General features: G+C 36.9%; 1 protein-coding gene across 1 annotated transcript in view; it reads right to left on the bottom strand.

Annotated features, from left to right (window-relative positions):
• uhrf1 (ubiquitin-like with PHD and ring finger domains 1) overlaps positions 1 to 15147 on the bottom strand; it is a 20781-nt gene extending 5634 nt beyond the window's left edge. Inside the window, exons 1-12 of the mRNA XM_016449462.1 lie at positions 15049 to 15147; positions 13109 to 13271; positions 11045 to 11305; positions 9744 to 9892; positions 7916 to 8131; positions 5339 to 5454; positions 5044 to 5230; positions 3259 to 3382; positions 3065 to 3172; positions 1262 to 1366; positions 1072 to 1178; positions 739 to 901 (exon numbers count right to left, since the gene is read on the bottom strand). Coding sequence (XP_016304948.1) covers positions 739 to 901; positions 1072 to 1178; positions 1262 to 1366; positions 3065 to 3172; positions 3259 to 3382; positions 5044 to 5230; positions 5339 to 5454; positions 7916 to 8131; positions 9744 to 9892; positions 11045 to 11305; positions 13109 to 13261 — 1689 coding nt within the window. The 5' untranslated portion in view covers positions 13262 to 13271; positions 15049 to 15147. The remainder of the gene's footprint in view (positions 1 to 738; positions 902 to 1071; positions 1179 to 1261; positions 1367 to 3064; positions 3173 to 3258; positions 3383 to 5043; positions 5231 to 5338; positions 5455 to 7915; positions 8132 to 9743; positions 9893 to 11044; positions 11306 to 13108; positions 13272 to 15048) is intronic.
• Positions 15148 to 15449: the final 302 nt, after the last annotated feature.

Below are 15449 nucleotides of genomic sequence, written 5' to 3'. Positions count from 1 at the left end.
GGCTGTTAGTTTCACTTTCGCCAGAAAGTCGTGTATGCCTAAGGTTGAAAATAAATGATGTTTATAGTGAATGCCCCTATGAATGGTTTTATTTTTACGATTTAGTTTTAATCCAAACAATGCGTGCGCTAAGTGAGTGAACATCAAAGATCACACAACAGAAGTGCTCTGTCTGTCTGTCTGTCTGTGTCTGTCTGTCTGTGTCTGTCGTTAAGTAACTTGTGCATTGTTTTACTTGTTTTTGACATATCCGACCGAACTACAAACTTTCCAGTGATGTCTGTGAGAAAGGTATATTCACTCGACAAGCTCGCGCATCTGCGCCGCCGCCGCGCGCTCAATCCACTCAGCGTGCTTTGTTTATCAGCTCGCGCACATCAGCTATACAGGCGTTAATACTGAATGTTTAACATTATATTCACTGCATACATATACTTCGTAGTAGACATCCTTAACTCCATTCTGCTGTCTGTTGTCGGTGTTTCTTTGTTTGAATATGGCGCTTATCACATGCTGTGTGGTATCGGGGCATTTTAACGAGTACGAGTACAGGAGACCAGTATCGGTATCGGTGCATCCCTATTGAAAACGTATATGTTAAAATGTCAAGGTCCATCACATGCATTCACTGAGAACATTTATGAATAAATAAGATATATAAAAATGTCTAAAACGGATGTAAATAAAAACAGTGCAAACCACCCAATCACGTTGAAAACGCACGGACAACTCGCTCACCTTGTAAATGCCGTCGTAGCGGTTGCCGTCTTCGGGACTGTACTTGCTGTGTTTGCGTCCTTTGGAGCTGCGCACGACTCTCACGGGTTTCCCAGCTTTCCAGTCTTTGGCCTCGGCGCCTTCCTTCTCGTTCACCGCCGCGTTGCAGTTCAGAGCAAGAGCCCTACAAACAACACATCAACAATAAAAACAAGAGAACCCATACATTTATTCCAGATGCAATTTCATCTTCGCAACATTGATATCTTCCATACTGCATGAAGCTCAATGCAAATGAATGCAACTCCAAATAGCTAACCCAGGAAATGTTTAAAAATGCGACGGTTCTCGGACCTGTTCATGTTGGTGAGCTTCTGATCGCAGGACTGCTCGGCCGTCCTCTTGTTTCCCGAGAGGTCGCGACCCCCGGATCCCGTGTAGGTGAACTCGTTACCGTCGTCCTGAATAAAGAGCGAGTCACAGGTGAACGGAGGAAGGGAAAGAGTTCTTGAGGGACAGCTTTGGACGAGAATCACAAACGTACCACGTCATCTTCGTAGCCCCCGGCGAGAACCAGAGAATAAGCGCCGTCGTTACTCCTGCCGTGAATCCCAGCGACGTGAGGCCTGTGAACGCCGGATTCACTCACCTGAGCATCAGAAATACAACAAGATCCCCAAGATAAGCATCTTCCCATGATTACTGGACTTTTTCATTTTAGAAATATTTTTAACTAATGATATCAACAAAAAAAAAAAAGTTAAAAACACCTTTTGTTTTAAACAAATATGAAAATAATTTCAAATATCCATAAATATTATAAAATGAAGTTTTGCATATAATTAAACACTTTAATTGTATGATAAAACAAAGTTTATCATTAAGTAATAGTGGTTAAACGGATCGTAGTGAATGAAAACAGCTGAGTAAGAAATGGGATGTGAAGTGTATCATTATATCGGATCCGTGCATCAGGTCTTAAAGGGACAGCGGCCTATAAATACTGCTGCTGTCATTAATGATCATCAAACAACAAAACAGCTGTGATAAAAATCTATATTTAATTTATACAGTGAACACTATGCAGCATTATTTTCCCTAATTATTACATTTCTGTATTTGAATACTACCAACCTTGTTTAATTTGTAACATATTGTGTTGTATTTATCTATGCTTGTAATTTGTGTATTTGTTCATTTTTATTGGCTGTCCTCTCGTCTCTTTAATCATGTTTAAACTTTCTTAGTTAATCTAGTAGTATTTGCTGTGGTATCAAAGAAGTACTTCGCTTTAAGTAATAAATGGAAAGCAAGTTAAATTGAAATATTTTTCTTTTCTTGCTGATCCAAAAAATTATCCGATCCGTGGGTCAAAAACTGTAATGTGATCCGAACCGTGAGATTTGTGATCTGTTGAACCATTAAGTAAATTCTAATCAGCTTGTTCAATATACAATTAATTTTAAAATAATTGTTTTAAACATCCTTATAAACAACATTAATGGTATAATAAAAGCTCAAATTTAATTATGAAGTTTGTAAACAAATAAATAAAAAATAATAAAAAAGTCATTTAGACAAGATAGGACTAAAAGAAAATGTAGCGATATTTACTAGTTTTATTTCATTATTAAGCTAATAATGGAAACCATTAAAAAAAATATTAAATTTATTTAAAAAAAAATAAAACAAATACTAATACTAACAGAAACTATAATTTAACTTTTTAAAATAGTATAATTATGTATAAATAATATAACATACTATTTTAGGGTTTCCATGATTATAGAAGGCCTTAAAAAAAAAAAAAGTATTTTTATTAGTTTTAATTATTAAACTAATAATGGAAACTATAATTTATTTAAAAAAAATATTCATATGAATATAATTTTTTTTTTTTTTATAAAACTAATACTGATACTACTAATACTAAAAATGGAAACTATAAATAAACTAATTCAATTTTATAATTATTCTTAATGAAACTAATACTTTTTAGGGTTTCCATGATTATAGAAGGCCTATAAAAATAAACTAGTATTATTTACTATTTTCACTCAAACTAATAATGGAAACTCATACATACACACACACATATGCACACACACATTAGTGCTGTCAAACAATTAATCGCATCCAAAATAAAAGTTTTCATTTATATAACATGCGTGTACGGTGTATATTTATTATGTATATATAAATACAAGCACATGTATGTATGCATGTATGCATATATAACACACACATATACACTTTTTTTTTTTTTTTTTAAATAAAACTAATACTTCATAAGGTTGTGACCATTTAAGATAAATAAAATAAACTCAAGCAGATTGTATATTCCCACCTGCACTCTGAACTTCCACAGCGTTCCCACTGGGACTCCAGGAACAGGGCCGTGATGGTTGGAGGGAACGATGGTGCACTGTTTAGTGCGGCCGACACACGCCATACCCTGCCAAACGAGACACCAGGCTCATAAATACTTAATCTGAACCAATCCCACACCCGTGTCTGCGATTTTGCCCGTCTGAAACGCACCTTCCCCCAATCTCTCTGACTGGACGAGCTCGCTGACGCCATCTTGGCCTTCTTCTTGCTTTCCTTCAGCTTCTCTCCGGCCAGAACCACCTCGCTGGCGTCATTACGGCATTCAGGACAATACCTGCGAAAAAGACATTTAGAGTGGAAACGACAATTGTTTTACTTGATTTGCGCAGACAATTTACGCAAAGGTTTTACGAATAATTAATACAAATTTGTTTAACTCATATAATGCAGTTTAATAAACATTTTACATATTCGTTCTTGCCAAAGGTTGTTGGTTCAAATCCCATGAACAAAACCGTATGATACTGAAACTTAAAACTTTTTTTCTTCAAAATACAATTAAAGTATTTAGGTTCGTAGATCAATTTGAGCGACAAATTTCGTGAGAACAAAAACAGTGAAAGCTAGCAAGTTTATTTGATGTTGTCAGAAGGTTGTTGGTTCAAATCCCTCAAGAATCAATTTATTGTTGCTTTGGATGAACGTATTAAACGAGGAGTAATTAGTGATGAGAACAAATTTAGCAGTCTTTGTCGCAAGAATGGTTTTACGAACAGCTGCCGAGCGATTTACACAAATTCAACAATTTACAAATTATATTAGAGATTGTTACAAATAAGCTTTGTAGTCGTTTAAAATCTTTAATATTTAAATGCTGTATAAATAAAATTGTATGAAAAATTAACCATGACTAACTTTCTTCATTATACAATTGAAATATTTGTTTGTAGATCAATTTAAGAGAAACTTCATGAGCACAAAACAGATCTAAAGCTATGTTTTGACGTCACCAAAAGGTTGTTGGTTCAGATTCCTCAAGAGTTTATTTATTGTTGCTTTGGAGGAACATATTAGATAAATGATAAGTAATTAGTGACGGAGAACTCCTTTACTAGACCTCGTTGCGAGAACGAATGGTTTTACAAACACTGTACAATTTACAATTGATTTTAGAGCCTAGCGTAACAAAAAATATATGTAATTAAGATCTTTATTTTTAAACATTGTAAACAAAGCTTCACATTCAAAGTGGACTAGAGTGAACTTTCATCATTATACACTTGAAATACTTAAGTTTGTAGCTAAATTTAAGAGAAACACTGACCACTAAAACAAAAAAAAGCTACGTTTTTTTGTCACTAGAAGGTTGTTGGTTCAAATTTGAAAAAAACTCCGGAGTTTTTGAAAATCTTCACCCTGGCAGGCGTTTTCACAAATGTTCGGTTTCAGTGACCTGGTGCTGCATTTGCGTGTGGACGAACGGCCAAACCGCATAGAAAAAGCTGGTTTTAAAAATACCTGCGTTCGTGTGGACAGGGCCTTAGTTCACCCAAAAATGAAAATTCTGTCATTAATTACTCACCCTCATGCCGTTCCAAACCCGTAAGACCTCCGTTCATCTTCGGAACACAAAGTAAGATATTTTGGATGAATTCCGAGAGCTCTCTGACCCTCCCATAGACCGCAAGCGTACTTACACGATCAAGGCTCAGAAACGTTGCAAGGACATCGGTAAAATAATCCATGTGAAGAATATCTTAATTTGTGTTCCGAAGATGAACAAAGGTCTTATCGGTTTGGAACAACATGAGGGTGAGTAATTAATGACAGAATTTTTTGGTGAACTATCCCTTTAAGAGACAAACAGTGTGAACACTAAAAAAATAGCTAAAGCTAACAAGTTTTTTTTGATGTTGCTAGAAGGTTGTTGGTTCAAATCCCTCAAGAGTTGATTTATTGTTGCTTTGGATGTAAGTATTAGATAAACTCGTTTACCAGTCCTCGTCCTCAGGGATGGTGGTGAGCGGCGGGTTCAGGCAGTAGGTGTGAAACGCCATGTCGCATTCGTCGCACAGCAGCTGTTTGTCGGGATCCTGCTTCACGCCACAAGCGTGACAGTTGCACATGCGGCAGTTCTTCTTTGGGTCGTCTTTGCAGACCTTGCACTCAGGTCCGTTCGACCCTGAAGCGACAGAAACAAGGAACCTTATAGTTTGCGCTTAACATATTGAGAAAGCATACCGCAAAACCGAAATGTAGGTTCGATACGATACTAAGAAGTCAGACTCACTCTTGAGAGGGCTGTCAGAAGAGGCTCCTGGACCCTCCGAACTTCCTGGCTCCTCGATCTTGTAGATTTCGGTTACAAACATGATGCGACAGTCGTTGAGAGAATCGCCAGCGTCTCTGTAGAAAGTGTGGACAAACATTGTGAGCGAAACAAAGGAAATGACCAGCAGAACCAATGCAATTTTAAACATCTAATTCACTCGACAATTTGCACACTGGTTTCACAAGGAATTAGAGCTAATTTTTCCTGCTGAAGGTGACAACTTTCATAAGAAGGGGCTTTACAAACATTTTACATATTCGTTCTTGCATAAAAATTATTTTACGAATACTTCCGAGTGATTTACATATTTATGTAATTATTAGTTTAAATGTAACAAATTTGCAATATACTTAAATATTATACAAACAAAACTTAAAATCAAAATCTATTTTAATTCTATATAATACTTACATTTGCAGATACATCATTTAAACACAAACCAACAGAAAGAAAATGGAATTCAAACGTCTGTAATGGAATTGACCATTTTAATTTCATGAGAAAGAACGGCTTTATGAGCAATTAATTTGAAATTCTTTCTACGAACTGAAAGCAACATTGCGTAAAAAGTAGTTTGACATTTTACACGTTCCTACATAAGAATTGTTTTACAAACACTTCACGGGGGATTTACACAAATTCAATTTACCAATGAATTTAAGAGTTGTGTAAAATGCTATAATTGTTTTAAATATTTTTAAATGTGATTTTAATTGTATAATAAAATGATAAAATTTAATTAAAACCATTAAGTTTGCAGATAAACTTGTGAGCAAACCAACAGAAAGAAAAAAAATGAAAGCAAGGCAATTTTCATGAGAAATGAATGCAAACTTGCTCTGAAAGCCTTGCGTAGAAAGTGGTTTGGTAAACATTCCTCTTTAAACAAATTTGATAATTTACAAATTATTTTAAAGCCTAAACCATACTATATAATTGTTTAAAATCTTTTTAAACACATCTTAATTGTACATTAAAGCTTTATTATAAAGTTCATAATTAACTATGCCATTAAAATCCTTAAGTTCATAAATAATTAAAAATGAGAAACTCTTTAGACCAATAAAAGAAAATGGTCTGCAAGTGGAATCGACCATTTTTAATCAGATTTGCTCATCGAACAAGACAATGTGTATTTGTTCTTGCGCAAGAACATTTTTTTTCTACATGGTTTGGCTAAAAGCTTAGCTTAAGGAAGTGCAAAAGATATTTAGAAGAATGTTGGTAACCAAAGAGTTGACGGTAGCCTTTGACTTTCATAGTATTTTTTTTTTTCCATATTATGGAAGTCAATGGCTACCGTCAACAGTTGGGTTACCAACATTCTTCAAAATATCTTATTTGTGTTCAACAGAAGGAAGAAACCCATTTGGAACAAGTGAAAGGATGGGTAAATGAGAGAATTTTCATTTTTTGGGTGAACTATTCTGTCATTAATTGCTCACCCTCATGTTGTTCCAAACCCGTAAGACCTCCGTTCATCTTCGGAACACAAATTAAGATATTTTTAATTCATTCCGAGAGCTCTCTGACCCTCCCATAGACAGCAAGCATACTTACACAATCAAGGCTCAGAAACGTAGTAAGGACATCGTTAAAATAATCCATGTGTCATCAGGGGTTCAAACTGTAACTTTACAAAGCTACGAGAATATTTTTTGTGTGCAAAGAAAACAAAAATAACGACTTTATTTAACAATTAGTCTCCTCCACGTCACCCTGGAGTCATTTTGGAGAATATCGACTGAACGCAAACAGCGTATGCTGTTCTGTGTCAGCAGCACCATACGTGGATACGCTGTTTACGCTTTGATCTGAACGTATCCGCGTACATACGTATGTGATATTCTCCAAAATGGCGCTATAGGGTGATGTGGAGGAGACGAATTGTGGAATCAAATCGTTATTTTTATTTTCTTTGCGCACAAAAAGTATTCTCATAGCTTCGTAATATTACGGTTGAACCCCTGATGTCACATGGATTATTTTAATGATCTCCTTGCTACGTTTCTGAGCCTTGATCGTGTAAGGATCCTTGCTGTCTATGGGAGGGTCAGAGAGCTCTCAGAATGCATCAAAAATATCTTAATTTGCGTTCCGAAGATGAAAGAAGGTCTTAAGCCCCGTTCACACCAAGAACGATAACTATAAAGATAAAGATATTAGCGTCCACACCAGCGAACGATATCATCTGTTTATTCTAAGCGCACGCTCGTCTGCCACTTTAAATTCTCGAGCTCGTTGTAGCAGGATGGATTCTGATTGGCTGTCAATGTTTGTATTGTTCATCAGCTGGAAAAAATCATTCTGATAGTGATTCCAGTGATATTGTTTCTCTGTGCCTTCATCGTTATAGCTGTGGTGTGGACTCTGCTATTCTTTAATTTTGAGAATTATTTTTAGAACTATATCTTTATTGTTATCGTCCTTTGTGTGAACGGGCCTTGGTTTGGAACGACATGAGGGTGAGTAATTAACTACAGAATTTTCATTTCTGGGTAAACTATCCCTTTAAAGACTAAAACATCATCCTACCCGAGCAGGATCTTGCCGTAAACCTCGCGCTGGGTGCGTGTTTCTCTCTTCCTCTGGATCTCCGCGTCGTACCAGTAGCCGCGCTCCTTGGGCTCGTCCGGGTTGAAGTTCACCATCACGATCATGCCCTGCTCCAGCTGGTGCCACTGGTAGACGGTGCGCGCCCGAGGTCGGATGTCTTGCCCACACAGCTGCACCACGCCATTTTCAGGGTAACTGCACAGAGCACACACTCGCAACATTAGCATTCAACAGCGTGGGATGTTTAAACAGACCGCCTTTGATAAACGGTTTAAAACACAGATGAAAGGAAAGACTGAAACTGGGAGATGTTAACAGGTGCACGAGGCACTCGCGATGAATCCAGGTGTTCATGCTGAAATCGGTTTGAATTTGGAGGGGGGGAATCTATATTTTGTAGATCATTTGAGCCTGTGTGAGTAAAACTGTAAGGTGAATAACACATTCAACATTATCTTTTCCAAAGTCTGTCTTCCAAGTCAATTCAGCCTTATAATTGTGTCATAAGAACATCTGACTGAAAAAACTTGCGATTCAGAAAGTGAATCAGTTGTTCACTTTGATTCAAAATAATAATTCATGAATCTTTTGAATTGTTCATGACTCACTGAATGTTTTAAGATTTGGATGTCAAACTGTATTCGTTGTTGAGCACACATGAAAACGAAGGCACTGGGATTAATACGGAGTATCGTTAAAGCTGCAGTCCGTAAGTTTTGCCTCTTTGTTGCCATCTCTGTTTGAAAACCCGGAATTGCAGCTGTGTGCTGAATTATCTTCATTGCGTGGGTTGTGAGTCGGCACGGCTCCAGCGCGGTAAAGCTGCAGTCTGTAAGTTTTGCCTCTTTGTCGCCATCTGTGTTTGAAAACCCGGAATTGCAGCTGTGTGCGGAATTATCTAGCTTGCGTGGGTTGTGAGTGGGGGCGGCTCCAGCGCGGATGAATCTAATGTTCTGAAGAGTATGTGTAGCAGTCAGTCAGTCACCGCACTGATGTGGATATTTACTGTACTTCGCAAACACAGATTCTATCTTACGTCTTGGAATATATGACCCAAATAAGAATTTTCACCGTATATTGTCATCTGAACAAGTAACAAGTCTGCCACGTTTGTTCTGACCAACTGAGAAAAAAAGCAATTCCATAAATCTCGCTACCAATGGTGATTAAATCTAAAGATTGGTTCGCTCATATCACATCAAACCGTTCAAATTATTATTATTATCATTATTGTTATACTTTATTCTCAAATTATTAAAATGTTAACAACATCAGCATTGGGGGCTAACCGTTGTGAATCGGGCTAAAGTAAGGCGATAGTTTTGAACACTGGCTGTTTATGTACTTGCTCAAATATTGATTTCGGATCAGTTTTAACCAAAAAAAAAATATATATAAAGTTACGTACTGCAGCTTTAAAGATTTCTCCATTTGATTTGATTCACAAGCTAACAATTTTTTCTGATTTCACTTTGATTCAGATTAATTTGGGCATATTTCAGTGATAAAGTCCATTTTGCTTACAGAAAGGGATTCTCTGAATGCTGATGGTGTAAATTAGACATGGATTCAAGCCAATAACTCATCTTTGAACAATTAATTTACATTCGGTTACATTGTATATTCGTTTTTTTGTTCAGCTCGCAAGCACTCGATACAAAGACGTTTCTTACCATTATTTTGTTGTAAACAAAATATTTGTGTCATTCAATTCAGACCGCAAACTCACATTCACAACTAAGGTCAAATATGACTTTTTGCATTGGAGCAGGATCAGTGTGGATATGTACAGTGACTATTTACTCACTCTTCATATTTGACATGGTAAATGATCTCCTCTTCCCCATCAGATCCTCCGTCTTCACTCGAAGACTTTGTCGTTTTCGTCACGTTGACAATCTGCGCCTCAAACCAGGCACCCATGTTCAAGTCTCGAGCGTCCACAAACTCATTGATCTAAGTAAAAAAAAATTAAAAATACATTTACTATCAGATAGGAGAAAAACAAAAACCAGCAAGACATTTGTAGTGGAATCGATATGATGCAAATGAAATGTGACAATATTTACACAAATTTGACAATTTCGAAATTATTTTAGAGCCTAACATAAATACTATATATTTTATAAAATCTCTTTAATACATTTAAATACTGAAAAATTGCTTTCGTTTCTCTTTTGGAAATCACTTTGGATAAAAGCGTCTGCTAAATGTACTATATAATTGTAAATATAACAACAAAACCTGTTAACTGTATAATAAAAACTTGAAAATTGAAATATGAACTTCAATATCAATATTGAATTTTGTTCATTATACAAAGTGTTTTTTGTTACACTGGGATCTAAACGTAATTTTTTGACTTGTATAAATATTTAATACATTTATTGATCACAAACAAAACATTTTTTACTATTAAATTTATTACGTTTGTAGATCATGTAAAAATACAAGAGACAAACTTAGCCAGCAAAAATGTCAACCAAAAAAAAAAAAACAATGGCCAACATGACGTTTATATGACGGTTAAATGTGGAAACAACACAATTTAATATTTGCAACAATTTGCACAAGAATAGTTTCATAAGCAATTAACGCAAATTTGCTTTGGTAACTGAATGCGACAACTTACATACAAAGTGATTTTCCAAACATTGCATATTAGCTCTTGTAAAAGAAGTTTTACGAATGCTTAACCAATTTACGCAAATTTGACAATTTAGAGAGATTTAAGAGCCTAGTGTAACAAAAAATATAATTATTTGAATAACTATGTTTAAAGAAAGAATAATGTTTTTATTAATAGCATTACACTTTATTTGCTCTGTTTTATTTTGTGAAACCTTACTACGTATATGGAATAACCGTTTTATAAAAGCAATTCGCGTCGTGCCAAACAACGCCCCTTAGCTGTTATAAATTCACTGTAAACCACGGCTTCTTGGGGCTTATTGCTTTATTAATAATTTCAATATACAAGAGACAAACTTAAGGCCAACGAGACATTTATAGTGGAATTAACACAATTTTTAAATTTGATTTGTCATGACAATTTACACAAGAACGATTTCATGAGCTTCCAATAAGGTTTTAATCGCAGTTTCTCACCTTGTAAAAGCCAAAGCCAGGGTCGATGAGATCCGGCGTGTCAGTCTGGCCCGAGGTCCCGGCGCCTTGGCCGTCGCTCTCGCCGTGTGTGGAGCTCTTATCAGACTCGCTCTGGGCCGATCCACAGCCGGAGTCAGAGTCGTACAGCTCGGCCTCTTTGTCCTTCGGCAGCGGCGCCGATGTGAGCTTCTGACGCACCAGAAGTTGCACGATGTCGTTTAACCCAACATTATAGTCGAAGATTGTGTGGCCGTCTTCCATCTATGATGCCCAAACAAGACATTTAACATTAAAGGGTTATTAGTTCACTTCCAGAATAAAACATTTCCTGATAATTTACTCACCCCCATATCATCCAAGATGTTCATGCCTTTCTTTCTTCAGTCGCCAAGAACTTAAGCTTTTTTGAGGAAAACATTCCAGGATTTTTCTCCATATAGTGGACTTCAATGGTGGCCAACGATCTGAAGGTCCAAAATGCAGTTTCAATGGGCTCTACAAGCCGAGGAATAAGGGTCTTATCTAGCAAAACGATCGGTCATTATCTTAAAAATATATATATATTTATACACTTTTTAACCACAAATGCTCGGCTAGCATTAGCTCTGCGTCATTATTAAGTGATATTGGAAAGGTCGCACGTGACGTAGGCGGAAATACCGACTAGGGCTGTCAAAAAAAAAATTCTAATTGATCAATGGTGGCCAACGATCTGAAGGTCCAAAATGCAGTTTCAATGGGCTCTACAAGCCGAGGAATAAGGGTCTTATCTAGCAAAACGATCGGTCATTATCTTAAAAATATATATATATTTATACACTTTTTAACCACAAATGCTCGGCTAGCATTAGCTCTGTGTCATTATTAGGTGATATTGGAAAGGTCGCACGTGACGTAGGCGGAAGTACCGACTAGGGCTGTCAAAAAAAAAATTCTAATTGAATATTCGTCGAATTTAAAATAAAAATCCACATTCCACATTCGAATTTTAGGTGTGCGTTAAGGAGGCAGCCTTATCAGTGGCGCACGAGATACGATGACGATGTAAGTGTGGTTGCATTTTAATGTTTTTGTTAGCCTATCCAGTTGAAGCCACTAGATGCGGCGCGGCTACGTTGTTCATTACAAATATTGCGGAAACAGAGAACATCAATGCGGAGAAGATTGTTTACATCAAAACTGAAAGCAACTTAATTATAATTGGTTTATAAACATTATGCACTTTTTTTTTTTCTCCACAAATAGTCGTTATCTTATGCTTTGAATAAACGTGCATTAGTAATATTTTGCTCGATGCGCCCTCTTGTGGCCTCAGAAGAGAAGCCAAAAGCTATTCTTCACCATAACTGAAATTATGCATTTTAAATTCGAATATAATTTGAATTTTGATAATATTTAAGTACAAAATTCGAATTTAGTTTTTCAGCCATTTTGACAGCCCTAGTACCGACCCAGTGTTTACAAAGCGAACATGTGAAAGAAGTCATTGCCCTTTACTAAAAATGTAAAACAACGATGTCAGATTATTTTAAAGTTGGAGGAGAAAATTAGGAGTTTTTAACCGAAGTACAAAGACGAAGAACTAACCATGCGTGACCTTTCCAACCGGATTACGTAATGTGTGAAGACGCGCATCGCAGAGCTAGAGCATTTGTGGTTAAAAGGTGGATAATTTACTTATTTTTATTTTTTTCAGAAAATGACAGATCGTTTCGCTATACAAGACCCTTATTCCTTGTCTGGGATCGTGCAGAGCCCTTTGAAGCTGCATTGAATCATTGGCCACCATTGAAGTCCACTACATAGACAAAAATCCTGAAATGTTTTCCTCAAAATAAATAAACTTAAGTTCTTGGCGACTGAAGAAAGAAAGACATGAACATCTTGGATGACATGGGGGTGAGCAAATTATCAGGAAATTTTTATTCTGGAAGTGAACTTATCCTTTAAAACAACAATACACAAAATAATGCTTCATTTTTTGCTACCCAATCAATTTCTAACAGATAAAACCAATCCCTGTCCACTTTACGGAAATAAACCTGCTTATGAACGCCACGTCACCTGTTTGCCCCTGTAAAAGAGTCGCTGCCTCTCAGCTTCGACATTGAAGAGCTCTGCGATCTTCACACGTAGCTCATCCACCTTGGTGAGCTTGGACAGGGAGTCTACCCGATGGGTCTCCTTGCCATCCATAGTGCGCACCTGGATCCACATGGCAGCAAACCTGCAACGAGCGACGTCAGCGAGTGAGATTATTTCCCGCCTTGCTTTTTATAGTTCAGTCTATGGCTCTCCACATGGCGGCAAACCTGCAACGAGCGACGTCAGCGAGTGAGATTATTTCCCGCCTTGCTTTTTATAGTTCAGTCTATGGCTCTGAGCCAAGAGCTTCAAAGTAGCAGGAAAAAGGTGTTTGTTTCACAGTGACGTGAGTGACACGGGCAGCTTTTTCCTCGTTCGTCTCCTCCGGCACTTTTAGGGTTGATACTCCGAGAAGCTGCTTTGAAGCAATCTGTTTTTTACGACTTTATGTAGAGTTACAGTACCTTTACAAAAAAAGGTGTTAGCACGATACAGTGATGCTACCGAATGACAAAACCCAAGGTACTTTCATTTCCAAGCATTTCCACACCATTTTTTTTTTAATTCGTTCTCCAATTTATGATCAATTAGGCCTAATAGGTTTTCAATGAATGTCCGAACATGGTGTATGCATTTATCATTGTACTAAATGATTACAATATTTAAATAAAATGATATTACAAAGGCACACCAAGCAATACTAACGTAAAACATGGTTTTACCAAGGTATATGCCTGAAAAATGTGGTTTTACCAAGGTACATGCTCAAGAAATGCAGTTTTACCATGGTATATACCCAAAAAATATGGTTTTACCATGGGGCATGCCCGAAAAACGTGGTTTTACCAAGGTACATGCTCAAGAAATGCAGTTTTACCATGGTATATACCCAAAAAATATGGTTTTACCATGGGGCATGCCCAAAAAACATGGTATTACCAAAGTACAGGCCAAAAAACATGGCATTACCATGGTAGATGCACAAAAACATGGCTTTACCAAGGTACGTGCCCAAAAAAACCATGGTATTACCATTCTACCCATCTAGATCCAATTTCAAATTGACGTGAGAGCTTATTATCCATTCCTACGGGTGAGCTAGTATATAATGGAGTTAAAAAAAGGCCTTGTTGACATCTCTGCTCTACAAACCACGCCTGTTATTGGCGGAAATAGACGGAAACGCCCCCTAACGTCATTCAATGGTAGTGCATTGAATGAAAGAACATCAGTCTTTAATGTTGTCGAGTTTAAGCCAACAACAGGAAGCTGAAATGGGGGTTGAACTTAATAAATGAGTCTATTTGGAGTTTATTTGTAGAAATCAATCAGTTTAAACCAGAATTAATGCAAATCGCGTTCATTTAATTAAGGGGTGGTGCGCTGGTCATGATGTGGGTGGTCTCGTATCAAAAACAGACACTTAAATGTCAAATATAAACTAGGAGTAACTGAAAATGAAAACTAATTGAGTAAAACAGCTAAACATTTATCATTTTAATTACATAAAATCAGTGTAAGTAACGCTAACCCATTCTGAACTCCTTCACAAACACTGTCCTGTCTCCCATGGGCTTGTTTTGAACTGTTGTGCACAAATATGCGTATTTATTTCAGCCTGCAAGACCTTGATAACACACATTTTAGCGGATTTAATAGCAAAAATCGTATTAACCTCACAATTAGACTTGATTTAAGGGCATGGGGCTGATATAAAAATTAATTTAAAGACAGAAAGTGAAAGAAATATTTGAAAAGCGCTAAATATGACATAACTGTTAACATGCACAAGATAAATATGCACATTTATTAATTTTTATTTATTAATATTTACAGAGTAAAATAAGGCGCGTGCGCATGGTTTTATAGACAATACCTTTAAAGACCAACCGAAACTGATTTTAAAAACGGCTCTTTACCTGTAATCTTCCTCTTGAGAACAGAAGACGTGGTTTTAATTAAATTAAAGCGCTAAAAGTGTGAAAATGTTGCACTTTTGTTACAGTTCAATCTTGCCGCGAAACGCACTGGAACTGGGGCTCGAATCAATAAAAGTGTTCAACAACGTGTTTCCCCTCCTGCCGCGCACAGCGCGTCGCTGATTGGCGGAGCGGAGTTCTGAGCCGCTCGCTGATTGGTCGAGCCGCGCGTCACTCACGAGCGTTGCCGGAGCTTAGACTGAGCGCGCGAAACCCTGCTCTCGTTATCGCACATGCTTGGCTCCTCGGCTCTTCTGAAATCTCGCGAAATTTGGCGGTGCATTATATAATAAAAGCACACGTTAAATGATTCGCTCATTTTTAATTAATATATAATCAAC

This window comes from Sinocyclocheilus anshuiensis, unplaced genomic scaffold (genome assembly GCF_001515605.1).
Source record: "Sinocyclocheilus anshuiensis isolate Anshui unplaced genomic scaffold, SAMN03320099.WGS_v1.1 scaffold1413, whole genome shotgun sequence".
Lineage (NCBI taxonomy): Eukaryota > Metazoa > Chordata > Actinopteri > Cypriniformes > Cyprinidae > Sinocyclocheilus > Sinocyclocheilus anshuiensis.
This window is presented reverse-complemented; position numbering and strand designations above follow the sequence as displayed.